Below are 26976 nucleotides of genomic sequence, written 5' to 3'. Positions count from 1 at the left end.
TTTTAAAATATATTTATTTATCTTATTTAACAGGTGCTTACGTAAATAACATTTAAAATTGAAAAGGTTAAGAATCAACCACAGAATTTATTTTACTTAACTGGGTTCCAGAATTTCTCAAACATGTAAAATATCTGATGCGTAGAAAGTGTTATGTCTTCGGCTCGTGGGAACCAATCTCAACAAATTTCACAATAAAACCGTTTTAGTTAAGGAGAACTAAAGGTACCAGTAATAATAATGAAATATATCTGAGTGTTCCTTTAACAGATATCTGTTATATATAGGAGAGCTCAAAAATAAACCAGAATTGGTGTTTGAATAACTCATGATAAATATTATTAAAGGTTGTCAAAGAAGAATAATGTATATTAAGGTATTTCAAAGATCACAATTTCATCATTTTTTAAGGACATGGACCAATCGAGGGATCACCAATATGTGCTGAAATATACAAACATAATAATCAAAAATTATAATTAATGTAAAATACTATATATACCATCAGAATTTTTGCAGGCATAATGGTCCAAATGGCACCGATTAGGTAAGGTCATTTGACGATCCCTTCTAGCACCATTAATGTCCAAGTAAGCGAAAAAGGCACAAACTTGTGGTCCACCATTAGGGCATATACTTGGGCAATGGATCATGCACTTATCTTGAGTTATGGGAACAAGAGCTAAAAGGATTTCAAATTTATTAAACTCTTTCGTTTATTAAGACCCCATTAAATTCTTTTACTCACGTTGCAAGCACTGATTTTCCCGTTGACAGTTCAGGGATCCTAGTTGACATGAGTTTTGGAAAACTCGACAAACACCATTCGAAACTGTCCAGACAAGATTTCTGGCATAAGGATCACAGCGAAACTGTAAGTTGCAAGCTCCAGAACAATCTCTGATTTGAGCAATGTTCAGATTGGGGAGCCCACAAAACAGAGCCACGAAAAGTGAAAGCTTAAAAACATCCATTATTATAATAATTAATCCTCAGACAAGTGCCAGATTATATAGTCGGTGGCTTCAGATAATGAACTCCCAACTGAGAAATCAAGTTTTTGTGTAAACAGGTGTTGGCATTTAAATATTCTGTGAAATAAAAATATTTGTTAAGGGTAAACATTCTTAAATTGAAGTTCTGTAGTTATAGGTATCTGTATTTTTTTTTAATTATTAAAATGTTGTATGTTTTAATCTGATTTTATTGTAAGCATGGATCTATTACAATATTTTTATAATTATGATTCTGAGGTGCATGGTCCAATTTGAGGTTCGTTGACATAGGCTGCAAGCAAAAAATTAAAAATACATAATATTAACGTGAGAACTAAAATAAAGTTTATAATATAGACTCACCTTCAGCATTACGACATGCATAGAGATCAAGGAGGCAACGACTTCGGAAGGTTTTAAACCTACCACCGGTGTTTCCATTGCTGTCTGTATAGGGAAACCATCCGCACACTGGAGGTGCTCCTCGAGAACACATCCTTGGACAAGATTCCATACACTTCTCCCTAGTAGTGGCAACCATGGCTGGAAGGATCATATTATTATAATTCAAGTTTAAATAGTAGAATAACTTACGTGGCAGGCATTGATTCGCTCTCATGCAGTTTTCATTGCCGAAAATGCAACCGTTTTGAAAAACGCGACAAACCCGATCTACTACAGTCCAGACCAGATCCTTATAGTAGGGATTGCATCTAGCACGTAACATACACGTATTGGAACAATTTGTTGTCTGGGCTTCGTTTAGTTGAATAAATCCACCAAATAATACGAAAAATAACGAGAGCTTGACGTACATGTTGAAAATGAGGAATGCAGGTGACTGAATCGCTTTCCGCTGGACTCCTATATATTTATAAAGATTAACTCATCACGCACAGTTGTTTTGAACTCGATCTTTGACAATTATATTAATATATAAACAGCTGGGAGTTATTTGTTATGCGATCTGTTGTATTGAATAAAATACAACAAAAAAGTGAAAAAGTACGAAAAAATATATATAAAATTGCTGCAAATAAATAATAATAATAAAACTTAACTTGCGGCAGCGGCTCCTTGGAGAAATAACCATATTTTTACCACATTTTTTACTTAAAGACAAAAGAGTTTCTTTTGTTTCTTTTAATAATATTAGCAATGTTAAACTAAAAATCAAAAGAAATGCGAGCTGCATTGATAAGTTCTGTAAATTAAATAACTACTCTTAGTATTTTTATACGAGAATGATTTGTAAAACTAGAAAATTGCAATTTTCCACTGACTCAAATGGGTTTTGAAAGGCTTGACATCTATTGGTCATGTTTCTTGTACAAAATATAAATCAAAAGGTCCGAGAGAGCTCATCTTCTTTGATTGCCATAATCGTCTTTGGTTTTTGAAAGTCATTGCCTCTGCGGGTTTCCGGTTTTAGCTTTCAATTCGAAAGTAAAAACTACGCACGCGCAATTTTTCGCTTTCTGATTGACTTTGTCTCTTGAAGGTGTATTAATTCGGCCGAAAAAAAGAGTCCAGCAAGCAAATGTTTGAACCCCTTAAGTAATAAATCTTTGGCTCTGTCAGCTTGGCGACACCGCATGCGTATCTCGTTGGCCAACTTCAACGCCCACCCGTCGGCCAACTTCGTTTTGGCCTGGACCGGCCGAAAAGACATGACAGTCGACAGGTCGCAGCCAAGTGAATGGGAGCTCTGAGTGTTGGGAGCACCGAGCGACTGCCATTATTTTCGCCTCACTTTGGCACTGAGAAAGTTTTTTTTTATTTTGCAACATAAAAATTTAAAGGTGAAAAACAACAATTAATTAATATAATATTAGCTAATTAGAGTTTCTTAAATATTAGAAAAGTTCTTTATAATCAGTTTTTCATGTTTAGTTTTCAGTCTCCTTTTTTATTTAAAAAATTATTGTAATAACATGGCTTTTAAAACTACTTTTATTTTATTACAGTGTTCGAAGTTAGTGATTGCTTTTAGTAAGCCGTTACATTCACGGTATTAACTTTAATACAGATACTCGCCTTCGATTCTTAAACCCCGTCTTGAAGTCCACTTTGTAAGTGCGAAAAGTTTTCCGATTAAATAGCCGATATACACATCTACCAGGCTTAGCCCGGCATGGCTGATAGGAGTTATTGAATCCCTTCAAAATACGAATGTTTCTATCATTTTTAAGGCCATGTTTAAAGGCCACTTTGACGGGTTTTCCCGTTTTTTGATCCTTCAGAATAAATACAACATTGTGAGGCCTTCTTTCACCAGTTCTCTTGGGCAGCACGTAGTACTTGCTTTTTGGATATAAATATGGGTAGCATTTTTTACACGAACCTCTTCTCGAATTCGGTTTTGTTTTCATATGAATTTCTGGGCTTTCTTCGGATTCTTCCTTATCGAGATAATCACTAATGGATTGACCTAGTGTCAGATTCATGACCGCCAAGATCATCCACACCCACGCAGCAGGCATGACCGACTTTCAATTGGAGCTGCTTTGATCTCTTTAGGGAGTTCAAGTGGTGGCCGAAACGAATCGATTTGTGGTGGAAAATGATCGCTGTAAATTGAAATTCAAACATATAATTGTTAAACTGGCCAGCACGTTTTCCATTTGGACTTCACAACCATTTTAAGTGATCCAAGTCTGAGTGAAGGTTAAAGCGGTTAACCAGTTTTGCAATATGATCGGTGGGTGTGGAATATTTTTCGGACTTCATAGGCAATTGATCGATGATTCCCGAAAAAAAGCAGTTGAACTCTGTTCAATAAAAAAAACCTAAAGGCTATAAAATTTGAATGCCTTTTTAACAGCTGCATTTACTCAGAACCAGCTCATCTCTCGGCCTATAAAAGCTCAACGGGCTGTCACTAATCACTCAGAATAAATCTCACTTTTCGCCAAAAATGAAGTTGTTTATCGTGATTTTGTGTCTGTTTTTTGTGTCAGTTCAGATTAAGGCACAGACCAGGCAGGGTTGCCCTGATGTTTGTCCTGCCGTTTACCAACCGGTCTGCGGCGAAACTTTAATAAACGGAAAATTAGTGCGATGTGAATTTGGCAACAGTTGTAGAATGGGTATCAGCTCTTGTCGTCATAGAATAAGTAAGTCATATCTATATTATACCTTTTCAGGCACCTGTTCTTATAGAATTTCTATGACCTTACAGGTTGGTGCGACACGCCCTTGGAAAAATGTGTAGAAACTTCTCCCATATGCACTCAATTTCGCTGAACTAAAAATATAATTTCGCAAGTACACAAGTTTAATTTACTCACTCAGTTATGACGTTAATTTACTTACCAAATAGACGCCTTGCGGAAAATAAAATATGTTTTGGCCAAATTGTTGTTCTACATTGAAATGGATTTCTTATAAATATTTGTGTGGGTTTTAGGTTTTTAGTTGTTGTTAATATGTTCTTCTCAGTCAGTTTTAAGGTGGTAGGAAAAGTGTTAGTTTCACAAAAATCTGTGTTGTTTTTGTTTAATAGGTGGCTATATCCGGTATTAGCCAACTTATATTCCGAATAAACAAATTGTGATCTAATTTTAGGTCCAACTTCCATGTGATCTGCTCTTTATGAGTTGCTATTTACTTAATATCTAACGCTTTTTAAGGAAATTTAAACAATGTCACAGCTGTTTTCCCCAGTGACCTTGACTAACAAATTTCGGGGTAAGTTGAGTTCTATAAAACCCATAAAGCCTGTATTGCGAGGGTTAGTTACTTCTAAGCTTCCTAACCAGAAGTCTCAAAATGCGCTGCAGAGTTTTAGTTTTGTGTGCATTAATTTGCCTTTTTGTCATTTTGACAGAGGCTAGACAAAGGAGAGATAAAAACGTCAGATCAAGATCCTTGGCAGCTAGACACAACCAAAGGAATCTTCGTAGTAATGCCCGCCAAGGAAACAGACTGGCTGCCAGATCAAAGAATATCAAGAAACGAGGACTAAATGCTGCCAAGAAAAACAGAAGGAGAAGACGTAACCTGGCCAAGAAGACTGGTCGTAAGAATAAGACCAACGCTAAGACCAAAGCCAAGTCAAACGCAAGCAGTGGTTCTAGTTATGCCTATCTACCACTGGACTTCCAACAGAATTTCGTTAGAACAACCGACAATATACGAACTGAGAAGTCCTTCTTGGCCACTCGGTATGGTTTCAGTTTTGCCAAGACCACTGGATCTGAGAAACTTACAAATACGGCCAATATGGAATACACGTGTAAAATGAAAATTGGCGGCCAGAAGTTTACCGTACTGCCAGATACTGGCAGTTCAAATATCTGGGTGCCAGGACCACACTGCAAGAGCAAGGCCTGCAAGAACCATAATCGCTATCATCCGGCAAAGTCTAGTACATATGTGAAAAATGGAAAGGCCTTTGCCATTACCTATGGATCGGGTAGTGTGGCAGGAGTTCTGGCCAAGGATACAGTGAAAATAGCTGGTCTAACTGTTACCAATCAGACTTTTGCGATGACCACCAAGGAACCGGGAAAAACTTTTGTACAAGCTAACTTTGATGGTATTCTGGGTCTGGGCTATAGATCCATATCCGTGGATAATGTCAAGACCTTGGTGCAGAATATGTGCTCCGAGAAGGTGATCACCAGTTGTCAGTTCGCCATTTGCATGAAGGGCGGTGGCAGTTCCACGCGTGGTGGTGCCATCTTTTTCGGTAGCTCTAATACCAGTGCTTACAGTGGATCGAATAGCTATACCTACACTCCGGTGACCAAAAAAGGTTACTGGCAGTTTACTCTACAGGGTTTGTATGTGGGTAGTACTAAAGTAAGCGGTTCAGTGCAAGCTATTGTGGATTCTGGAACCTCCCTGATCACAGCTCCAGCAAGAATCTACAATAGTGTAACCAAGCTCATCGGTTGCACTAAAAACCTCTAGCGGAGAGTGCTGGATGAAGTGTTCTAAGAAAATATCCGACGTCACCTACGTCATCGGGGGCACGAAGATCGTTCTCAAGGGAAACAAGATGAAGTTGAAGGTGAAGACCAATAAGGGCAAGACAGTCTGCATATTGGCGATGGTGGAAGTGCGAGATGAACCAATGATCTTGGGTGATGCCTTCATAAGACATTCTTGCGTTGACTTCGACATGGCCAAAAATCGGATCGGTTTCGCTGCCACGACATATGCCACTTAGGTTTATATCTACTACTTTAAAATGTGTATTTAACAAAGTTGATCTTAGATAAAGAATCATTAAATTTAACTTAATATTTGGCAATTTTAAAAAAATTTGTAAAATATTAATTTTTTGAGATTCTTGAAATACAATTTTTGTCTTAAAATGTAAATCAAACTTGCTTTGTTTTAAGTTTAGTGTAAAATGTTTAAGCTTATACCGTTGATTCTTAGCAAAACAAATATATTTAAATTATAAATATTTAACAATGTATTGACTAAAAATATTTTGACCTACCTATTTGCCCTTTTAATTACCATAAACAGCTGCCAAAGTTACATGAGCACAATTTCTAAAGTAATGCAAGTATCGGAGAGGAACCTTGTTCAGTGCTCTAAGTAAACTCATTGACGATGCTTCGCGTTCTATTTTCTTTGCTCTTGGTTACTAGTTTAGTTTTTTCCACTAGAAAAGTACTAAAAGTACCTCTGTATGTCAGGAAAAAGTTCAATGGAAGTGAGCTCTTCTTCGGTAGAAATTCATCTAAAGGGAGCCCATTTAATCTGGCTCTGCAGACCCGCGATAATGTGGAATATTACGGAACCATTTCCATGGGGACTCCAAGGCAAAACTTCAGTGTGCTTTTTGACACAGGATCATCCAACACATGGTTACCCTCTGTCAACTGTCCATACAGTAATTTAGCTTGTCAGAGTCACCGGAGATATAACTCGTCTGGATCTAGTAGCTATGTTCCTGATGGACGTAACTTTACCCTGCGATATGGATCAGGAAAAGTACTTGGTTATCTATCACAGGACACACTGCACTTTGCTGGAGTAGACCTACCCGACCTCATCTTCGGCGAAAGCCTATTCCTTCAACAATTTGCCTTCAATTCAGTGATATTTGATGGACTTGTGGGTTTAGGGCTGGGTAGCTTAGCTTGGCCTAAGACCACACCATTTTTGGAACTCCTTTGCGGTAAACGCTTAATTGAGGAATGCATATTCTCCGTTTATCTCAGTCGACATCCAAAAGATATCCCTGGCGGTGAGATACTCTTCGGTGGCTATGACAAAACCAAATTTGAAGGAAAACTGCATTATGTGCCGATCAGCCAAATGAATACTTGGAAGATTGAAATAACCAAAACTTCTGTGGGAACTAAACAAATTGGAGCACAGAGTAGTGCTATATTGGACACGGGCACATCGCTGGTCCTCATGCCCCAAGAAACTTATGATAATCTGGTTAAAACCTTGTCGGTTGAACTGAAAAGTGGCTATTATGTGATGCCTTGTACGATTAGAACTCTGCCTGATATCAATATTCTAATCGGTGGCAAGGTATTTCCCCTGACACCAAGCGATTATCTCATTGAGTTGACATTGGATCTTAAAAAGGTCTGTGTGCTGGGCATTGCTCCCATTAGAAGACGCTTTTGGGTTCTGGGCGATATCTTTCTGGGTAGGTATTATACGGTTTATGATGCCACAGCTAAGAGAATTGGATTGGCTACACGGCAAAGCGAAGTCGTCAGTAAATAAATAAATACAGTGACCTAATTTTGAATTTGATATTGGTTAACTTCTATGCAGGAGAAAGTTAATAAAAGTTGAATGCCAAGACAAAAGTTTATTCCAAGCATTCTTATGTAGTTGATATTTAAGTCAAATGTACAAACTGTAATAAAAGTAATATTTTTTAACTAAAACTATTTATTTTAAATTATAAAAAGTATCATAACGGTCAGCATAATTTCTAATGATGGTATATCATTTCAGCAGAGAAGTTTCCAGCTTATGATTGTTTGCCCAAAAAGTATATCGGTATAAAAGTATAGACCACTGTTCGCACAATTTAATTTGGTAATTGGCAATTGCTTTGTTTATTCAATTAAATGCACTCGCCCTATTTATCTCTATTTACGCAAACATTGAAGTGCGTTCAACCACCACATTGCCAATTCCATTTGAATGCCAGACGAATTTGGCCATTAAAATGCTCCATTTGCAGGTGCTATAAAACAATCGCGGCCAGAATCTCTGGCAATTAGTCGGAAGGGAATTTACAAACGGTTCGGATCGGTACAATTTCGTTTGGTCAACTACGATGCACTGCCTCCATTGGCTATGGTTGTCCTTGTTGGTCTTGTGCCTGTTTTGGCCACAATCGCCAGGCCAACTGATACGCATTCCCATGCAATTTCAGGCCTCATTCATGGCCAGTCGTCGTCAACATCGTGCGGGTAGATCATCGCTTCTGGCCAAGTATAATGTGGTTGGTGGACAGGAGATTACGTCAAGGAATAGTGGAGCCACAGAAACATTGGATAACCGATTGAATCTGGAGTACGCTGGACCCATTAGCATTGGATCACCGGGTCAGCCCTTCAATATGCTTTTTGATACTGGTTCTGCCAATATATGGGTGCCAAGTGCGGATTGCTCTTCGAAGAACTTGGCCTGTCAGCATCATCATCGTTATAATTCTAGTGCCTCGAGTACTTTTGTCCCGGATGGTCGGAGATTTGCCATAGCCTATGGTACTGGCAGTCTATCGGGAAGATTGGCTCGGGATACGGTCACCATTGGCCAACTGGTGGTCCAGAATCAAACTTTTGGCATGGCAATGCATGAACCGGGCTCAACATTTGTGGATACCAATTTCGCGGGGATCGTAGGACTGGGCTTTCGAGCTATTGCCGAAGAGAAGATTAAGCCATTGTTTGAGAGTATGTGTGATCAGAACTTGGTTGATCAGTGTGTGTTCTCGTTCTATCTCAAACGTAATGGGAGTGAAAGAATGGGTGGTGAGCTCCTCTTCGGTGGTGTGGATGCCACAAAGTTCTCAGGATCCCTAACCTACGTACCACTCACTCATGCTGGCTATTGGCAGTTCCCATTGGATGGTATAGAAATGGGCGGTACACTAATCAGCCAGCATCGTCAGGCTATTGCTGATACTGGTACATCTCTCCTAGCAGCTCCTCCAAGGGAATACTTGATTATTAATACTCTTCTTGGTGGCTTGCCCACAACCAATAATGAATATCTTTTGAACTGCTCGGAGATTGATAAGTTACCCGAAATAGTGTTCATCATTGGAGGTAAAAGATTTGGCTTGCAGCCCCAGGATTATATAATGCGTGCAATGAATGACGATGGATCGGTGATATGTCTATCCGCTTTTACCCTAATGGAGGCGGAGTTCTGGATTCTGGGAGATGTCTTCATCGGTCGATATTATACTGCCTTCGATGTGGGCCATCGGAGGATTGGATTTGCTCCAGCAGCTTAGCCTAAACAGCACGTTTTGTACATAGTTTCGTTTCTATTTAGCAACAAACATCTGTTCTATTTAATGACACAACTTGGACATAAAACGTGGGGCTGGAGAGAAATCACGAGAGTTGGTTTAAGAGAGAGAACAAACTGAAACCCGTTTGTGGAAAAAAACAGCTGACCGACTCGCGTTCAGGTTCGGCGAGCCCATTGAATATATAATATATAGATTACCTAAGCTATTGCCTGGAGGAAAGGTATTTCTGCTTTTTTTTAATATAATTATATAATTTAATGTTTTTATGTGTACAATTATTTATAAATGTCTTTTTATAAAGTTATTTACTAGAAAAATTATTCAAATTTCAAATTTCAAATTTTAGTTTTTAAAGAGAATTGGGTTTTGATTTTATTATTTGTATTTGTTGGATGCGTGTTTTCTAGTATTGGGTATTCTTATGGCTATCATTTCAAATGTATCTCTTACGTGTAAATCACCTTCAACAATATTATGAAAAAGTCCCCCAACTAGCCAGTTTGTGACGTATAGCTTATTATTTGTTTTGATAAAAATCTCGCAGTCCCTAGAAACACTTCTCTACCTCCTAATATAAAAGAGCTATCAAGCTATGCAGCTGGTCAGTTAAAGAAATATATTCAAGATGAAATCTTTAGTATCTTTGGGTATGCTGTTGTGTTTGGCTTTAAGCCAAGTTAGTGCCAGTTGCCCGGAAACCTGTCCCGATACGGAGGATGTCGTTTGGGCTGTTGGGCCCTTTTGCAGTGTCTTCCGCAATCAATGCTACTTTGAACAGGCAAAGTGCAAAAATTCTGGTTCGTCTTATTTCAATCAAGTAATCCGAAGTATTTTAATTTATTTATTTAATAAATTTATACAGAGTTGACTGTTACAACACAGTTTGATTGCCAGCAGAATTGTGCGACTATTTGTGCAGCTGTTTACCAACCCACAAGTGGAATTTATAAGGGGCAGGTCAGAAACTTCAGCAATGAGTGCAATAAGCAAGCCCACAGCTGTTTGACAGGAGAAAGTAAGTGAAAATGAGGAATATTTACATTAAAAGATTTATTAATAAAGTTTAAAACTTTTCAGCTTTTGTTTAAGCCAAAATGAATAAATGTTGGAAATAATAAACTGTGGGCCTTACGAGTTCTAAAAACAATAACTTTTTCTTCTTAATGATAGTTTAAGACGTAAGCAACGAATCAGATTTTTTGCATAATAAAGTATATAAATATTTTCGAATGCCAGCCACTTTCCTAATAAATAAATAACTTACTAAAATATTACCGAAATATTCTAAAAATATTATGATAATATGAAAATATCATCATGATTGCTTCAAGGTTCAAGTGTGTTCAGGGAGAACCTTTGATCTCGATATTTTTCCCACATTTTTATAATAAAATCAAAACAAACATGTTTTGTCTTTACTTACCAGTGGAATTCGCAAGCGGGGATCCCCTCCTACGTGGTTTACTAAGAATTTATTATAGCGTTGACCATTAAAAAATGGGTGTGTGATAAGCACTTCGCCAACGTTTGTCTACCAACCCACAAATACTACTTATAGGTGCAAGGTCCAAGAAACTTAGTAATGAATGTGAGAAGCGTGGTCACAGTTGTCTCACTGAAGAGAGCTAGTATAACGAAGGCATTTATATTCACCTATAGCCTACTCGTATATTCATTTTACAGCATTTTAAGAAGCAAAAATATGTAAATCAAAGCTTAAAACGTGAATGAAAATAATTGTTTTAGAAGATTTTAATTAACAATTATAATTTTCGGTCTATTTAATGCGGGACAAGTGTTTGTGATGAGAAGTTTGGTAGAGTTGACTGTTGACTTCAGATACCCAATCTATTTGAGGGTATGCTTGATTTACGTTTATGCTTAAATACCTTTAAAACGATATATATTTTCTATATAATTTTGTTTTTGAAACAGATAAGTACGGAAAAATGGGAAATATACCTTGTACAGATTGGTTTCTAACGATTATAAAGAATAAAAGAGTAAATCACAGGCGACTTCTACCTGGTATATGATGTGCAAATTAGATAAACCGATAATACGGAAAAAATCCCCCACATCTGGTGAGCATGTGACGTTTTCGGTTTATAGAAATCTTTGCTGACGTGCCCTCTGGGTTACCGGTATATAAGATGAGCAAGTCGAACATCTGTTCAGTTAATCCGCAAACTCAACGGCAAACAGAAGATCTTCAATATGAAATCAATTCTCTCTATCAGCTTTCTTTTGGTTCTGGCTTTAAGCCAAGTTAGTGCAAATTGTTCTGGAGACTGTCCGGATACGGAAGATGTGGTTTGGGTTCTCGGCGGAGGCTGCAATGTTTTCCGCAATAAATGTTACTTTGACAAGGAGAACTGTCATCGCAAACCAGGTGAAAAATTGTCTATTTCTCTTTGAAAGTATATAATTTACTGTAAGTAATACCATTCCAGCCTTGACCATCACTACCAAGGAGGAGTGTCAGAAACATTGTGCCACTAATTGTATCCAAGTCTATTCACCGGTTGGTGGAACCTACAAAGGTCAGGTCCGTCACTTTGGAAATGAATGCGAAAAGCACGTTCATACGTGTCTAACTGGCGAAAGTAAGTGCTACTAAAAATGAGTAAACTTTTTATCTAATTATCTAAAATTTATTTTGAACAGCGTTTTTGGATTAGCTGAGAACAAGCTGCGAAACAACTCGAAAAACGCGACGTTAAATAAACTGATTTATCTATGAAACTTAATTTGTTTAATTGGTGATTTCCTTAAAAAAAAGCTAACTACGGGGTGTTTATTTAGTACCTATTAATGACGGAAAAAGTATTTGTGCTTTGCAAAAAGTATAACAGACATAGTTAAAGATATTCAATGAAATAATATATATATAATTATTATAGTTAACAATTTTTAATCTTTTTATATCCTATTTTAGTTCTTTAAGTTTGCATTGGTTCTTTTTGCGGCCATAAATATTGAAAAATATGAATGGGTATTTCATGGGCTATAATTTTCCATAGACTGGCTTTCTGTTTGTTAAATCGGGAGAATCAATAGAACAATAGCAAAAGCATCGACATCTGGCACACTGCCAATATTTGCTCTAACACCTAGGGAACCTTATATAAGCTCATCATATAGGAAAATGAAGTTAGTCTCATGTCAAAATCTGTTGTCAATACATCAAATTAGAGAAGAGTACCACCACTGCACCATGAAATCATATATTGAACTTTATATGCTTTTCTGCCTTGCGTTCGGTTATGCCAAAGCCGATTGTCCAGATACGGAAGATGTAGTATGGGCTCTGGGTGGCGGCTGTGTGGTGTTTCGCAATGAATGTTATTTGAACATGGCAAATATGGTCCGAAAACCCGGTATGTATCGTAAACTGATTAAGTTTTCGAACATTATTAATTAAAAGTATTAATTTTAAAGGCTACACTGTAACCACTAAGGAGGAGTGTCAAAAGCAATGCCCTCAGATCTGCCCTGCGATTTATAGCCCAACGACGGGCAATTATAATGGAACGATGCGGGAGTTTAGCAATGAATGTGTGAAACGAGCTCATACCTGTCGCACTGGCGAGAGTAAGTGCTATTAACAAAATTCATTTCCACAAAATCATAGAGTAATTTATTAATTGTTTACAGCTTTTGTGTAGAGTCACGCGAGTAACTAATAGATGGACATTAATAAAGCAATCTGTACACTATTAAAGCGGAATTAAAGAAACTGGATTTTTATGAAGATTTTATAGTGTGTTTATTTAGGGAGTAGTTTGTCTGCTGTAGGCTGAAGTTTAATATACCACCTAAGAAGCACTTTTTAACTTAAATTGTAACTTGCGAAATATATTAAGTGTAAATATTTTGATTTATTTCTTGTAAAGTTAGTAAGTGCCCGAATTATTTTTCAAAGTAAAAAGGGTAGAGATTTTCCTAATCGTCGTAAAGATCTCTGCGTAATTCAGACCAGTTTCAGCGGATTTTTTGTTTTTATATATCAGGTCATGCAAACAGCTTATGGTAAATATTATAAACAAAACAACTAAAACACTTGTTTAAATTATTTTTCAATGGCCATTTGTTTGAGAAAAACATATTTTAGGAATAGCAAATATTTAACAAACCGATGAATAATATTTAATATTTGAACAGTTAAGGTATAAAACTTACATTGTATATAAGTTGGAAATTTGGATGTAATCAAAACTGAGAAAGAAATAGTATTTGTTGTGCTAATGAAGAATACGACATGCCATTAAATCTCTGCTAGAACGCTTTGAGAATTATAGGAAAATTGTGTTGAAAAGGCAATTAAAAGATTACAATCCTAATGGCCAAGATAGCTGTGCATCTTCAGAGCAATAAAACCATAAATTAAAATAATCTTTCTTAAGTTAAGATAATGTTTTTATATTTTGGACATATACTAAGTAAATAACTTGTTTTTTGTAATCATTATGGGTTCAGCACACTCTGTTTGACTTACAGAACTGTTTAGATCTGAGATCTCTATGTACTCATGGGAATAACTGGATTAATGTAACACTCAGGTTGAACGTTCCTAGCCTGCATATACCATATAGCTTCTGATTTATGATTTGCGTTAGTATATTTATATTTTTTAATTAGCCGCTCACCAGCGATGCCATTGCAGTGCTTATCTTTTAATTAATTTCTAATTTAAATGGGGTTCTTATTAAGTTTAAACTTTTTGACTCTACTGCGTCTTGGGTATAAAACCGTAAAGATTCCCGGGAATTGGCATCAGTTGCTTCACGAGTTACGAAGCAAATAATTCTAAGTTAACGAAAGCTAAGATGGCCCTGCGTTTCGTTGCTGTGCTCAGCGCTTGGTTGGTCCTTGTCCAAGGATCTTTTCTTCAAGGATCTCTCAGTGGAGCCCATCAGTCGGACATTCTTGGGGCGGAAACTGAAGTTCCCCAGGAAGGATATTTGCCAGCTGAAGATGCTGAAGTTGAGACCCATTCCCTACACCATGGGCCATTGGATGCAGAAGTGGGACACGATGGACATGATTTCCAGTCTCAGTCCCATCACCACGAACATGGACCACATCATCATGTGGAATCGCATCATCATCTGTCTGAGTCCTATAACCATCATCACTCGTCAGAGTCTCACCATCTCATCCATGGTTCGCCCCACCACCTTCATCATCATCTGGAGGCACCTCATCATGGACACCATGGCTCGCATCATCATCTTCATCATCATTTAGAGGCTCCCCTACATGACCACCATGGTCATCATGAGCATCATGGACATCATGGACATCATGAACTTCATGGACATCATGAGCTTCATGGGCATCATGAACTTCATGGACATCATGGACATCATGAACACCATGGCGTTCACCATTTGCATCATCATCGGAACTGCCATGCCACTATCCACTGTCCCAGGACCCACAGTCCAACTCATGCCACCGATGGACATCTATGCTACACAGTGGAAAACTCCTGTGAATTGGCCATTTTGAACTGCCTGCGTCGCAATGAACTGAAGCCACGTTAGTCTTGATATTATACAAAATCTGAAGCATATCTTATATAATTTTTTCATTGCAGTTCTGAGGCACATCAGTCTCCACGAGTGCCACCATCTGCCTAGAGCTCACAGGAGTCACTAAATCTTTAATGTGAACTGAAAATACCTGAACCTCTGACCAAATTACTGCCTATCCTTATTTCATAATAAATAAATTTACCTCTCAAATAATGTTGCTGGTTTTTCTATTATTAATGAAACTTTTGGGATCAGTGTGGGTCATAAAAATATTTTAGAATTTATAACTGCACAAACAGTTTGCAAAATGTAGGTAACATTGTTTTTATTAGTCTAATGAAAAACCATTGAAATCACTTAAAGAAATTAAACATGTCTGAAAGTAATTTAAGGCAGGCTCTCAATTCCCCCTTTAAAATGGGGGTGCCCATTAATGGCGGCATGTCGACGAAAAAGGGTACCGCTACCGGAAGTGTTTGAACAGGAACCCACGATCTGAATTACAAAAACCAAACATATTCTAAATTTGTATCGTATTATCTATTAAATGAACTAAGGACATGAAAGTAATCAAAATTTAAAAAGTTATGAGGTTTTATAAAAATTTACATTTTCGCTTTTTTCCACTAATTTTTTATAATAAACAATTTGTAATATTTTTGGCTGAACGTAGTTTATTTATTAGAATAAACTTTAAGTAACATTTTAAAGAAAAAATTGGTGACGTTCAGTTCATTAAAGCGACTCCAATCACTTCCGTAAGGTCCGAAAACGTAGCTTAGCTCGGCCGGTGCTCGACGATGCAATATGTAAAGGCATGTAACTTTTGTAATTTTTTCAGATTTTGATCTTAAATTTTTCGAGAACATTTTTGAAACATGGCAAAAAAAAAATCGATTTCTTTTTTTCACAAGATGAAAGCCTGCCTTAAGTATTCTCCACATTCATATTCCTAATTAGTTTTCTTAATCAGAAGTAATAAAATTGAAATTTGAAACATTGTTAACGAATGAATATCGGATATGGAGGATAAATAATCAGTACAGTATTAATTATATACAATATATTATAAAAACTTCTTCTTGGGTTAAGTTTTTTTTTGTAGACGATAAAACAAGGATATTCATAAATATTACAGAACAGATTTATGAGAGATTTCGTTTTTTTTGCTTCATCTAAGATGAATAAGTATGAATGCTTTTAAGATATATTTAAAATTAGTTATATTTACAAAACCTTTTTAAAAATAATTCAAGATTTCAAATGTAGGTGTTTTAAAAATGAAGTATAATTCTTGAATAGCACTTTTAATTTGAACAAATTATAAAGTTCTTTTATGCAATCTATTTAAATAATTATTGAAGTGTTCGATAAAAATATCATTGCCCCATAATACTTGGTCTCTTTTTGATATAAAAAATGGGTGTAAGGTTTACTGGGAAATTACCTCTTCTTTGATATCGCAACATCTTAGCTGAACATGTTTTTAATATCATTCTTATTGGACAGCAAATGACCTCAAAGAAATTACCCAATAAATGTGGGGAATTTGATATTTTCGCAATCTTAGCTTTACGAACATTTTCAATCTTAGTAATGGAAAAGTTGAAAGTGCTTGTAATTGCAATAAACTGGGTCAAATTTTAATTTGGTTTAGAATAAGTGACATCACACGCTTACAGTAATTACTTTAGAATGATGGATTACATATTTTAGAAATTCAGACAATGTATGGAATTTTGAAGTATAAAAGGCCTGATGCAACAGCGAAAGGTATCAGTGTTTCACTAACAATCATCACAAACAACCAAATCAAAATGGCAGCCCGCTTCATTGTTGTCTTCAGCGCCTTCTTCGTCCTGGCCCAAGGTTCCAGTCTTCTGTCTTTGGAACAGGAATCCGAAGTGGCTATCCATGCTGGAGTCGTTGCAGCTGGAGCTCCGGTGTCCGTTGTTTCTAAGGGATATGCATCTGTTCCTCGCCCTGCTGGTCCTGCCTACGGCCATGGTTCTGTCCCAGTTCCAGTCTCCGTTGGAGTAGCTCATCGCGGTAGCGGATTGGGATTGGCTGCTCCTCGTGCCTATGCTGCTGCTCCTCGTCCAGCTGTGGCCTACGCTCGCCCTGCCGCTGTGGCCGTTCCTGCTGTGGTTGTTGCCCCTGTGGCTCCCATTCGCCAGCCTCATGGAGTTGCTGTCCCAGCTGTTGTGGCAGTTGGTCATGGAAATGTCCACGGTCGCCACCACGGTTAAGAATCCTTCAACAACGCCTCCCCAACAGATTTGGAAACCCGTTTGACTTCAATTTACCATCTTTATTCAAGCAATAGAACTTTAGAACAATATTGAAAATAAAATATTTTGAATCAAATTCTTCAGTCTTTACTTTTTGAAAAGGTCTTTAATATGGAAAAATAAAAGTTGTGATATTTTTTTCAAATCTCAAATATTGATAATGTGTTGATCTTCTTCTGTTTGTGCTATCAACAAAAAACAAATCAAAATAAACCTAAAAAATTTAATTTTTAATTTAATACACTTTTTTCTGTGTAGATTTTCTTCTATGTTTTATGGGCCGTTTAGGTCAATATTTTGAGAGCTTTGTTTTGCTGCATGCAACATTTGCCGTGTGTCTTTTCTTGCGGTACATTAATTTTTTCTTCGATCTTAGTTTTAAAGTGTCACTTTGCAGCTAGTTTGGTTTCGCCACGTTGTTTATTTTCTTGGGTGTGTAACTTTGGCGAGTGTTCATTTTGACGCGATTCATTTTGTCACGAGTCGGATTTTTTCGTGCGCCTTGGCTAATGCGTAAATTTGCGACGCGTGCCTTGCCAGCAAAACTTTTGAGTTCACAGAACTTCAGTTGACCTGTCAGCGAGTAGAAAGTATTTGCAATGTTGATGAGTCAGAATGAGACCAATCTTATTACAGACTCGTTTATGGTATTAATTACATAAAAATATTAAATTTATTTCTTGCTTGCTCTGATTTTGAGCAGGTATATAAGTTTTTTCTAACCAAAAGAAATTATCAGTTCCCCCAGGAGCAATACCATATCAATATTGAAATGGCTCAAGGATCGATCCTTTCGCCAGTAGAGCAGGAGACTCTTGTGGGAGTCCATCACTCTGGAGTAGTCTCAGCTGGATCTCCAGTTGTAGGTGTTTCCCGTGGCCAAGGCCCTGCTCCTCAGCCTCAACGTTCCGCCTTGGGTCATGGTTCGGTTGGAGGATCGCGTCGAGTCGGCGGAGCGGGATTGGTTGGAGCTCGTCCTCATGGTGGTGCATCTCGTCGCCGGGCTGGTGGATCCCAGAATCGTCCTTCTGGTGGAGTCCACGGAAATGCTCACCAGAATCGCAATCGCATCCAGAAGCCGCATTAGAGAAACTTTTAAGTGCAAACTCTACAGAAGAGGACAACTTTATTGGGAGACCGTTTTTTCTTTCTTTGTCTATGTATAATTCTATAAATTATTTTTACCTACTCAACTTTTGCAAATAATAAAAATTGTTACAAAAATACTGTGTTCCCCTTTTTAAGTATTAGAGATACTTGAAAGGTTAATCCAACTAAGGGGCTTGGCTTCGGACTTTAACATCATGAAAGTACAAATGGCTTAAAACCGGGCGTTGCGCATGATTGCAAATGCGCCTTAGTACGTTAGAAACAAAGCCCTAGAAGATGACCTCGACATTCCCTCTATTAGGAAACAGATAAACAGGCACTCGAGTCGATACAACGATCGTCTCACAGCTCACACCAGCCACTTAGCTTCTTCGCTGGCTAACGCAACTATCAGAAGACGTCTAAAGCGAAGGCATCCAGCCGATCTCTGGACAAGAGGACGCCAAATTTCTCGAGTCCTAAAGCAATAATCTAGCATTAGTATTATTAGTATTAGTATTTAGCATTGATCTCTAGTTATAAAAATTTGTTATATTTGTTCATTGTGTTATTTGTTCAATGTTGTTCTCATAGTATTATAGCCATTAAGTTGGCTGATTGACGTTTAATAAATGTATTTATTGTTATACCAAAAAGAAAAAAATTGAAAGGTTAGTTTTCTTATTTCAAACTTATTTATTTTATTTATATTTTATTATCAAATCTAAGTTTTGTCTTGGTTTGAACACTTAAGAGCATTTGGTAAAGCCTTTTAGTTTATAATTTTGGAGTATTCTAAGAAATATATGACACTTTTAATAAAAAATAAATAAAAACTTAAATGAAGTAGAGATAGAGCCATGCATTGTTGGAAAAGAGGCAATCTTTTTTACATAAGATTTTATATCTTGTTATGAGAATGAATTAGTGTTGTTATAAGGCTGTTTACCTGTAAGTTTTTTTTTTCATTTTCTATTAACATTTTAATTATTAGCGGACAATGCTTATTTCTTAACTAGTAACCATATTATCACACCTTCAGATATGTTTGTTCTTCAGTAAAAAAATATGACTGCCAAAAGACATACCATATTTATAGACTATTTGACAAAACTGTAACTTTTTACAATGTTAATATAATATGAAAGAAATGGAAAGAAATATCTCTATAAAATTAAAATAATTATTAACTTTTGTAATGTAAACAATTATTTCGTAAGGCAAAAGTCGAAAAGTGAACTCCAGTTGACCTCTGAAAGAGTTCAGAGGCGAATGTTCTTTGAAATTTAAAACAAGTTTTGTGAAACACGAGCCTGCACTCTAATTACAGTTATTACGCTTAACAATTTTTAAAGTGTTTTGGAATTTTGTGTTTAGATTAAGCTTTTTAAGTGATCGGTTTCGACTATAAAAGCTTTCATTTTCCAAGTGGAAAGCATCAGTTACACCTGAAGCATTCATCCCAAACAACCAAAGCAAAATGGCATCCCGCTTCATTGTCGTCTTCAGCGCCATCATCGTCCTGGCCCAAGGATCGAATATTATTCCCATCGAGGAGGAGGCCGAGGTGGCAGTCCACTCTGGAGCTCCGGTTGCCGTCGGCTCCCAAGGACACCCATCTGTATACCAGCCTTCCCGTCCGATCTACAGCCATGGCCCAATTGCTGCTCCCCTTGGAGGATCTCATCGTGTGATCGGTTCAGGACTGGCTGCTCCTCTTCATTCGGCTCCTCTTCACTCGGCTCCTGTTGTGGTTCGCCCGGCCACTGTTGTCGTTCCTGCTCCTCAAGTGGTGGTTTCCTCTCCTAAAGTGGTGGTGCCTGCTCCACGAGTGGTGGTAGCCCCAGCTCTGCCCCTCCGCCATTCTCATGGACTGCCAGCCCATGGATTGCCTGGCCATGGACTGGCTGCTCATGGACTGCCTGCTCATGGAGTGGCAGCTCCAGTCGTTGTTGCCTCTGGACACGGCAATGTTCACCAGATCCGTCATCATGGCCAGAAACCCTACTAGGACATACAACACGAACCCTTGTAATGAAGACAATGTAACCAGAAATTCCACCCATCCTATCCCAAACATATTTTGAAACCTCAATGTATCAAACAGCAATAGCAATGGAAATAAAAAAATGTACACCAAAAAACTGTTTAACCATTTATTTACTGACAATGAAATAAGATCTAGGTCTATGCATATGAAACTGAGTTTTACTTCATCTGCCGACCATTAAAATTTTTCCCATGGCTTCGAGGCGTCTTCCAACGGTGCTCTGCAATTCAGTGTCCTGAAACTTTTTGGTTGTCTTCCACGCTTTTAACCAGGCTTGGAAACTTCTATTGCTTAGGGCATGCACACCGTAAGCTTCCACAAGCATTGTTTGGGGATCCACAGCAGTTTCCTTTTAAAGAAATCAGAAAAGCAACGATGTCCGCGAATCGTGGTTTGTGGGTATAAAACTCGATATTTTCAATATTAGAAAAAAAAATGGCTATTGGAAAAAAACTCGCAAATAACGTTTGAGCAGTGTTGCAAGATGTCATAAGATGCTAAAAAAAATTTACCAAAAATTTGTCGATCACTATTGTTACCGATAACTAACAATGAAGTAAAACGCAGTTTCGTATGCATAGACCTTGTAATTTTAATGTGTTTATAAATATTAAATATTAATACTTTTTTAAGGTAAGTTATTAAAAATGTTATTTATATAGGAAGAGAAAAATCATTAATAAATTAATTATGCAATATTTACTATAAGAAGATAGAATTCTTAGTGGTAATAAGAAGAAAGATATCAAATGGTTAAGAAGTATTATTTCAAAACCTCTTACAGATTTTGAATAATTTTTATATTAATTATAATTATTTTGAATAAGATTAAAACTTTTTTTTATCAGCAAACTATTATTATCATTACCTTATTAGTTCTAAACAAATGTAATTACAAATTTAATCTTTGCGATTTAAAGTGATGTCATACATTAAGTTAAGATCGGAGTAGTTATTTGAGAAAAGTGGATCAGAGAGGAAACTCCAGATAAATTTGATTTAGTGCCTTTTCATGCCATGATTACACTTTAGGTAATTACATCGGAATTATCCAATGTAATTCTTTATTTTTTGCTAAGCTTATCTACAATATCTAAACTTTATCGCGTATAAAAAAGAAGGCGTTTTATAAAAGTACAATCAGTTGCCTTGAAAACATCTTTAAAAAAGTTCTTTACCAAAATAAAAAAGTGCAAGTATGGCAATCCGAATCGTTATTGTGGTCAGTGTCCTGATTGTCCTGGTCAGAGGATCCCATATATCACCAGTGGAACCACAATTATCAGTGGAAATCCGTTCTGCCGGAGATGTTACATCCGGAGCTGCAATCACTTTCCCCGAAACACGACCATCCCCAGGGTCTCAGAGTCAATCATCAAGTTCTCGTTCGAATGCTCCTCGTTCCGGGGGAGCCTCTCGCTCTGTGGGAGGTTCCCGTCCAGCGGCTTCCCGACTAGTCGCTGCTGGTGCTTCACGTCGACAGGGTGGATCTCGTCCTTCTGTTGTTATTAGCGGTGGACGTCCCATTGGCGGAGGATCTGGTCGTAATCGCATCCAAAAACCTTTCTAAATGAACTCCGCGAAATAAACTTTTCCTGACAACTACAAAATTCTTAAAAATAATAAAAACCTTTTTGAAATAAAACTTAAAAGCAAAATAAATAAAGCTTGCATTTTATATATAAGGTTCTGTGGTTAACAAGGGTATTTAAAAAGAGAACAAACTTATTTAATTACAAAACGGAATGTAATTACGCCCCGATTTAGTTATTAATTTAATCCATTTTTTGGCAGATAATACAAAGTGCAATGTTTTCGGATGGCAAACACTTAAAATTGCTTTTTAAGCAAATTTAAATTCTGATAAGGGACATAAATAAATTAAGATAAATTAGGATAAGAAAACATTCATTTGCTTACATTCTGTCTAGTGAACTTTTTTATAAAAGTTAAATAGAAAAATGTACTTAAAATTAATGAAAGGGGATGTTCGAGTATTTTGATGTTAAATATCAAAGTTTCAGTATATTGACAACTTTAAAATGGCTTAAATATATGTATTTTAACTCGCATTAAGTTTTGGCTGTCTTTGCTGGCAATTCACTTTTAGCCAACTATTACAGAAATGTTTAAACCATGAAGTGCACTCGAACGGGTGCTTAACCTGTCGTTATTGGTATAATTGGCACATTAAGCAGTTCATCAAAGGTGCGATTGCTGTTAAAGCTTAAGTACTTGCTAAGCATTTGATTAGTTTTTAATTTTATCCCAATGCTGCATATTATGCCCGCCACAATATAACGAAATAATACTCATGATAAATGTTTTTTATAACAATTGTTATTATTTGCAGCAGAAAAATATGGGGAAAATATTGGAGGATGCGATGGAAATGTCTAAGTTATAGATATAGATATTGTTTTGGTCGTTTGCTGATGGTGTTGATGGCTTCCTTAATAGGGTTTCTGGTTGCGATTGCGACCCTGGTGTGCGTTTCCATGGGCAGATGCACCTCCAAGTGGACGACCATGAGCTCCAGCAGAAGGACGACGGACGGCACCACCATGGGAACGGGGACCGGCAACTCCAGCTCCGCTCACTCGTCGTGCTCCTCCAACTGGACCACCGAGGGATCCATGACCAGCGCCGGGGCGTTGAGCCTGAGGACGATGAGGCTGGGCACCACCAACAGGTGCTCCTGCTGAAAGCACTCCAGAGTGATGGACTCCAACAACAGCTTCATGATTCACGGAGGACAAATAAGATCCTTGGGCCAGGACAACCAGGGCACTGATCACGAAAATATAACGGAAGGCCATTTTTCTTTGTGGATTTGAATTTGTGATAAGGTGCTGGATTGTTGATTGGGAAACAACTGATGCTTGGCTCCTGGAAAGGGAATACTTTTATAGCTGGAACTTAAAGTGCTCACAAATGGAAAACGAACTTAAACTTATTTCAATTTAAATCCAACAAATAACAACATAATCTTGATAACAGCAAATGACGTAATCAATTTACTTAACTCAGATTTTATCTAAGGTTCCCCCCATGATCCAGTTTTCATAATTTCGGTATTTAGCAGTTAATGAATTAATGAGTTAAGTAGTTCAGCAACCTGTGTAAATTACATTTCAAATTAAAAATATACAAAACAAAGTGCTAACTGAAGTTACAAGCTCGTATTTCAGCACACATTTTGAAAGTAAACCAAGTATTCATAAAACCAAAGCAAACAACTATAGATTATTTTTTACTGGTACTGAAATATTTTCATGCTTTTTCGGACAACTCCTAAGGCCATTTATGCATAATACATGAATGTCGGGCTAACACAGAAGCCTCCTTTTCATACAATTATGGCTTAACTAACATTACTCGCAGCCGAAAGCTTAATTGGCATATAGAAGACTTGATTAAGCTGGCCATTAGCCAGGCCAAAACGAGACACCCATCATTGGCTTGGCCAGGAAGTGGAGCATTTGCGAAAACAGTTTTTAAAAATATATGCTATATAGGTAACCTTGCCTTATATAGCTCAGGGTCTATTTATTATCCATAACAATGAAAGCAAATTAGGCTTATGATTGTCTAAGAAATGGCCAACCCAATTGAGCTTTGATAGGTGGGCAATAATAATGAAAAAATTGCTAAAAAAAATGAAATGTCATGGTGGCAACATTTAATGAAATTACGTAAAAATGTGAATGAGTTTATCATTCGGCGATTTCTACAATTTAGAAAGTAAAACCAAAGTGTGTGAACCAATTTGAGTGTCTCGTTCATATGAAGACAAGTGTACTTTTAAAAAATTATACATTAAATGTTTAAAGAAACAAAAACTTTGATTAGGTTTCTATTTGTTCTTCGTTCGGGGACTTAATTTGCAACTAAATCAAACTCTACTCCCATGCAATCATGACTCATTCGCACCGTTGTCGCCAGCTGTGCGATCTGGGTGTTAACACTTTTTATTTATTTATTTTTCGTTTGTCAAACTGACATGCAAGCGTTGCGGGTTTCCAGTTACTCGTTTTAATTTTAATTACATTTTTCGTATACAATTAGCTAACAAATCAATGAGAAACCGTTAGAAAAAAAACAAAAACAAAAACAGTAACAAAAATAGAAACACAGATAAATTGTATATCAACAATTGCTCAATCGATCCGATCAAATAACAAATAACTTTGTGCCGAATATTGACATTTCGTAAGCATTTGAAAAGTGAACGCGACAACAAGAAACCTAAATGCAGTGCGTTGGTAAAAATCTTGAACACGTTAAGAATGCTGGCAAGGTTGTCTGCCACGGCAGCTGCTCTGTCTTGTGGGCCTCCATCTCCGTCTAAACTCGATCCTCCGCGTCTGCGTCTCAATCCGAGAGTCTAACTTAATTAAATTGGATTTTATGTGCCGGATTGGATCGGCCATTTGGGGCCTCACCGACGACCATGGCGACCATGACGAGGTGAGGCTAATCAAATGGCCAAATTGTAGGCGCGTTTACTTACCATTCAGTTAACCAAGCAACCAACCAACCAACCAACGAACCACCAATCAGCCAGAGTAATGAGCTTTTTGTCGGCTACACGACTCTATTATGATGAACATGGCAATCGTCCAGCGATAAATATCAATTAAGACACCGTCAAATAGCTCAATGGCTCAATGGCAGCAAGAAAAATGGTAAACTAATACCGCAGACATGCTAATGTTTTGCTCTACCTTGGGGCTGTGCGTAAACAAAAATGTCACACGCCATTAAAAATTAATAGCATGTTTAAAAAGCAAAAACCGAAGTAATACAAAAAAAAATAATAATCAACCAAGATTAAGTAGAGAAAAAGGAGTCAGCCAGACTGGAGGCAGTCAAACCGGGTCGATAATACAAAATTTCGGCATTTAATGCTCATACGACAACGTCAACCCCCCCCTGTACAAAAATTGACTTAAATAAAAGAACAAAAACGTGGCACGAACAACTTTTCAAAAAATGCGTGGTACATTGTTAATACTGATCTTGTTTTTTTTTTTGTGTTTTTCTTGGCTGCTGCTCCGGTCCAAAAATGTTGCACAATATTCGTGCGTTCATGCAAAGCAATTGTCAAATGCAACAAAGAGCCCAAAGCCAAAGGCCACAAAATCGATACGGACTCGAAGCCAAAATTTACCACTGAGAAACTCCATTCTGCGGTGCATTTGGCGAAATTAATATCAATTGCCCGGCATTTTGACGTTTTCTGGTTTACGTTTATTATTATTATTATTAGACTCCTTTGCATTACTTTATTGTAACTCCCTCTGAGTTTTGACTTATGATGAAGGCTTTGCCCGATTTGTATGTGCGGTTTGACAAATTAAATTAATTGGCTCGTACTGATATGCCACAGATTCGACGAACTGCCGAAGGTGCAGCTCTGCTTGGCAAATTGAATAAGTACGTGTAGAAAAAGTAACGACTGCAGATTGAGATTTTATTTTACATGGGCATTGAAGATCGCAGATATCGTCGTGGGAGTTGTTTTGTGGGACTGAGCCGTCACTAAATAATTACCAACTCTTTGGCTGTTGGAAGTGAAATGGGTTTTTAGTGTGGGCGCGTATTTACTTGTGCCGAGTTTAACAGTTTTAAAACCAGATAGTAGTTGGTAATTAAAATGTTATTTCTTGTTGAGTGCTTTTTAACATTTTTAAATGTAATTTCTTTTAATGATTTTATTGATCCGTTAAATTAACTTTAACATTTAGACTTTTGATTATTGATTCCTGGAATCGATCTCGTTTCAATATCTACAAAATAATAAACAAGATATATACCCCCAATTGTGATTACAAATCATGGGCTTAACAGCCTTTTTCTAAAAGCTGCCCAGCCACATAAATGTGATTATAATGTAATACAATACAAACCTTGAACTTTTGGTACTTTTTTCTTAGTATTGCCATCGGCCATAAATTGTATTTTGCATTTAAATTTCTCAAGTAATTTATTTTCTTACCAATGCCAATTTAAAATGTCATACAATAGACTGGAAGTCAGTTGACTTAGGAAGGCAAATTTGCTCGAAATTTAATTATGAATATAAAAATGTCTTAATATTATTTTGATCTATTAATACTAATAATATTAATAAGAAATTGACCTTTTTGTAAAATTTATTATTTCACAGAAACAAATTTAGCAGCTCAAAAAATTATTTACAAAAAGCCAACACTAACATCTAAAATAATGATGTGCTTCTTTAATATTTATCACATTAAAAATTCTTTTTAATAAAAAGAATACCTTTTTACTTAGATAAGGTATCACCGAAATCGAAAGACTTAAGACACGAACTGCACACTACAAAACTCACCACACAAGCACTCTTTTCACCTCACAACAATCCACACGCAGCCTAGCTCGGTTCCACTCAAGCGTTCACTCAAAAAACGAGTCGATCTTGGGGCGTCTGTATATATTTGCTGTGTGTTTTTTACCGCTGCTGCCGCCGGCACTTGGCAGCTGATAACCGAAGTCCGCTCTG

General features: G+C 37.1%; 15 protein-coding genes across 17 annotated transcripts; 12 read left to right on the top strand and 3 right to left on the bottom strand.

The window, feature by feature from the left end:
- Window positions 1–140: 140 nt before the first annotated feature.
- Window positions 141–11000, bottom strand: LOC108111598 (salivary glue protein Sgs-5). 2 transcript variants are annotated; one of them, XM_017221120.2, is made up of 4 exons: window positions 10901–11000; window positions 749–1091; window positions 503–682; window positions 141–444 (listed from the first exon to the last, which is right to left on the bottom strand). In XM_017221120.2, exons 2-4 carry the CDS (start codon window positions 972–974, stop codon window positions 407–409), a joined length of 444 nt encoding a protein of 147 aa, XP_017076609.1. In that variant the 5' UTR covers window positions 975–1091; window positions 10901–11000; the 3' UTR covers window positions 141–406. The 2 variants fall into 2 exon arrangements, with proteins under 2 accessions (XP_017076609.1, XP_017076608.1); XM_017221119.2 differs by lacking the exons at window positions 141–444; window positions 503–682; window positions 749–1091 and adding exons at window positions 1187–1287; window positions 1359–1538; window positions 1590–1859 and having other exon boundaries at window positions 10901–10993.
- Window positions 2931–3619, bottom strand: LOC108111596. The gene has a single exon (XM_017221118.2). It carries the CDS (start codon window positions 3476–3478, stop codon window positions 3002–3004), a length of 477 nt encoding a protein of 158 aa, XP_017076607.1. The 5' UTR covers window positions 3479–3619; the 3' UTR covers window positions 2931–3001.
- LOC108111602 lies at window positions 3913–4343 on the top strand. The gene is given in 2 exon segments (XM_017221126.1): window positions 3913–4111; window positions 4177–4343. Coding segments are annotated over 2 exon segments (318 nt in total). The 3' UTR covers window positions 4296–4343.
- Window positions 4760–6249, top strand: LOC108111591 (lysosomal aspartic protease). Its single transcript, XM_017221112.2, is given in 2 exon segments — window positions 4760–5900; window positions 5902–6249. Coding segments are annotated over 2 exon segments (1404 nt in total). The 5' UTR covers window positions 4760–4766; the 3' UTR covers window positions 6172–6249.
- LOC108111593 (aspartic proteinase A3) lies at window positions 6567–7775 on the top strand. Its single transcript, XM_017221114.2, has one exon. It carries the CDS (start codon window positions 6567–6569, stop codon window positions 7701–7703), a length of 1137 nt encoding a protein of 378 aa, XP_017076603.2. The 3' UTR covers window positions 7704–7775.
- On the top strand, window positions 8269–9456 carry LOC108111592 (lysosomal aspartic protease). Its single transcript, XM_017221113.2, has one exon. It carries the CDS (start codon window positions 8269–8271, stop codon window positions 9454–9456), a length of 1188 nt encoding a protein of 395 aa, XP_017076602.1.
- LOC108111599 lies at window positions 10074–11217 on the top strand. Of its 2 annotated transcripts, none has more exons than XM_017221121.2 (3): window positions 10074–10274; window positions 10340–10491; window positions 10902–11217. In XM_017221121.2, exons 1-3 carry the CDS (start codon window positions 10103–10105, stop codon window positions 10956–10958), a joined length of 381 nt encoding a protein of 126 aa, XP_017076610.2. In that variant the 5' UTR covers window positions 10074–10102; the 3' UTR covers window positions 10959–11217. The 2 variants fall into 2 exon arrangements, with proteins under 2 accessions (XP_017076610.2, XP_017076611.2); XM_017221122.2 differs by lacking the exon at window positions 10902–11217 and adding an exon at window positions 10555–10707 and having other exon boundaries at window positions 10075–10274; window positions 10340–10492.
- Window positions 11218–11667: 450 nt separating this feature from the next.
- On the top strand, window positions 11668–12218 carry LOC108111585. The gene is made up of 3 exons (XM_017221106.2): window positions 11668–11869; window positions 11931–12083; window positions 12145–12218. Exons 1-3 carry the CDS (start codon window positions 11695–11697, stop codon window positions 12156–12158), a joined length of 342 nt encoding a protein of 113 aa, XP_017076595.1. The 5' UTR covers window positions 11668–11694; the 3' UTR covers window positions 12159–12218.
- Window positions 12219–12508: 290 nt separating this feature from the next.
- On the top strand, window positions 12509–13537 carry LOC108111584. Its single transcript, XM_017221105.2, has 3 exons — window positions 12509–12857; window positions 12919–13071; window positions 13135–13537. The coding sequence occupies exons 1-3, from the start codon at window positions 12626–12628 to the stop codon at window positions 13143–13145; spliced, it is 396 nt and encodes a 131-aa protein (XP_017076594.2). The 5' UTR covers window positions 12509–12625; the 3' UTR covers window positions 13146–13537.
- Window positions 13538–14306: 769 nt separating this feature from the next.
- On the top strand, window positions 14307–15141 carry LOC108111582 (uncharacterized histidine-rich protein DDB_G0274557). The gene is made up of 2 exons (XM_041819500.1): window positions 14307–15021; window positions 15080–15141. The coding sequence occupies exons 1-2, from the start codon at window positions 14307–14309 to the stop codon at window positions 15139–15141; spliced, it is 777 nt and encodes a 258-aa protein (XP_041675434.1).
- Window positions 15142–16825: 1684 nt separating this feature from the next.
- On the top strand, window positions 16826–17266 carry LOC108113110 (cuticle protein 21.3). The gene has a single exon (XM_017223607.2). It carries the CDS (start codon window positions 16835–16837, stop codon window positions 17264–17266), a length of 432 nt encoding a protein of 143 aa, XP_017079096.1. The 5' UTR covers window positions 16826–16834.
- An 814-nt stretch (window positions 17267–18080) lies between these two features.
- On the top strand, window positions 18081–18395 carry LOC108113116. The gene has a single exon (XM_017223620.1). It carries the CDS (start codon window positions 18081–18083, stop codon window positions 18393–18395), a length of 315 nt encoding a protein of 104 aa, XP_017079109.1.
- A 1482-nt stretch (window positions 18396–19877) lies between these two features.
- LOC108113126 lies at window positions 19878–20408 on the top strand. Its single transcript, XM_017223632.2, has one exon. The coding sequence runs from the start codon at window positions 19878–19880 to the stop codon at window positions 20406–20408; it is 531 nt and encodes a 176-aa protein (XP_017079121.1).
- A 1237-nt stretch (window positions 20409–21645) lies between these two features.
- LOC108111579 lies at window positions 21646–22017 on the top strand. The gene has a single exon (XM_017221098.1). The coding sequence runs from the start codon at window positions 21646–21648 to the stop codon at window positions 22015–22017; it is 372 nt and encodes a 123-aa protein (XP_017076587.1).
- Window positions 22018–22900: 883 nt separating this feature from the next.
- LOC108111589 (translation initiation factor IF-2-like) lies at window positions 22901–23266 on the bottom strand. Its single transcript, XM_017221109.1, has one exon. It carries the CDS (start codon window positions 23264–23266, stop codon window positions 22901–22903), a length of 366 nt encoding a protein of 121 aa, XP_017076598.1.
- Between the last annotated feature and the right edge of the window lie 3710 nt (window positions 23267–26976).

The sequence above is a fragment of the Drosophila eugracilis genome, unplaced genomic scaffold (genome assembly GCF_018153835.1).
Source record: "Drosophila eugracilis isolate 14026-0451.02 unplaced genomic scaffold, ASM1815383v1 contig_75, whole genome shotgun sequence".
NCBI classification, from domain to species: Eukaryota; Metazoa; Arthropoda; class Insecta; order Diptera; family Drosophilidae; genus Drosophila; species Drosophila eugracilis.
This window is presented reverse-complemented; position numbering and strand designations above follow the sequence as displayed.

Bases quoted from the DNA above. Each gene is read 5' to 3' on its own strand.
- LOC108111598 (XM_017221119.2), bottom strand. From the start codon at position 1,812: ATGTACGTCAAGCTCTCGTTATTTTTCGTATTATTTGGTGGATTTATT. The intron at 1,539-1,589 runs GTAAGTTATTCT...TGATCCTTCCAG, and splicing joins AGCGAATCAATGCCTGCCAC to CCATGGTTGCCACTACTAGG. The intron at 1,288-1,358 runs GTGAGTCTATAT...TTTTGCTTGCAG, and splicing joins TGCATGTCGTAATGCTGAAG to CCTATGTCAACGAACCTCAA.
- LOC108111596 (XM_017221118.2), bottom strand. From the start codon at position 3,478: ATGCCTGCTGCGTGGGTGTGGATGATCTTGGCGGTCATGAATCTGACA.
- LOC108111593 (XM_017221114.2), top strand. From the start codon at position 6,567: ATGCTTCGCGTTCTATTTTCTTTGCTCTTGGTTACTAGTTTAGTTTTT.
- LOC108111592 (XM_017221113.2), top strand. From the start codon at position 8,269: ATGCACTGCCTCCATTGGCTATGGTTGTCCTTGTTGGTCTTGTGCCTG.
- LOC108111599 (XM_017221121.2), top strand. From the start codon at position 10,103: ATGAAATCTTTAGTATCTTTGGGTATGCTGTTGTGTTTGGCTTTAAGC. The intron at 10,275-10,339 runs GTTCGTCTTATT...AAATTTATACAG, and splicing joins GGCAAAGTGCAAAAATTCTG to AGTTGACTGTTACAACACAG. The intron at 10,492-10,901 runs AGTAAGTGAAAA...TCTTTACTTACC, and splicing joins ACAGCTGTTTGACAGGAGAA to AGTGGAATTCGCAAGCGGGG.
- LOC108111585 (XM_017221106.2), top strand. From the start codon at position 11,695: ATGAAATCAATTCTCTCTATCAGCTTTCTTTTGGTTCTGGCTTTAAGC. The intron at 11,870-11,930 runs GTGAAAAATTGT...ATACCATTCCAG, and splicing joins GAACTGTCATCGCAAACCAG to CCTTGACCATCACTACCAAG.
- LOC108111584 (XM_017221105.2), top strand. From the start codon at position 12,626: ATGAAGTTAGTCTCATGTCAAAATCTGTTGTCAATACATCAAATTAGA. The intron at 12,858-12,918 runs GTATGTATCGTA...TTAATTTTAAAG, and splicing joins AAATATGGTCCGAAAACCCG to GCTACACTGTAACCACTAAG.
- LOC108111582 (XM_041819500.1), top strand. From the start codon at position 14,307: ATGGCCCTGCGTTTCGTTGCTGTGCTCAGCGCTTGGTTGGTCCTTGTC. The intron at 15,022-15,079 runs GTTAGTCTTGAT...TTTTCATTGCAG, and splicing joins TCGCAATGAACTGAAGCCAC to TTCTGAGGCACATCAGTCTC.
- LOC108113110 (XM_017223607.2), top strand. From the start codon at position 16,835: ATGGCAGCCCGCTTCATTGTTGTCTTCAGCGCCTTCTTCGTCCTGGCC.
- LOC108113116 (XM_017223620.1), top strand. From the start codon at position 18,081: ATGGCTCAAGGATCGATCCTTTCGCCAGTAGAGCAGGAGACTCTTGTG.
- LOC108113126 (XM_017223632.2), top strand. From the start codon at position 19,878: ATGGCATCCCGCTTCATTGTCGTCTTCAGCGCCATCATCGTCCTGGCC.
- LOC108111579 (XM_017221098.1), top strand. From the start codon at position 21,646: ATGGCAATCCGAATCGTTATTGTGGTCAGTGTCCTGATTGTCCTGGTC.
- LOC108111589 (XM_017221109.1), bottom strand. From the start codon at position 23,266: ATGGCCTTCCGTTATATTTTCGTGATCAGTGCCCTGGTTGTCCTGGCC.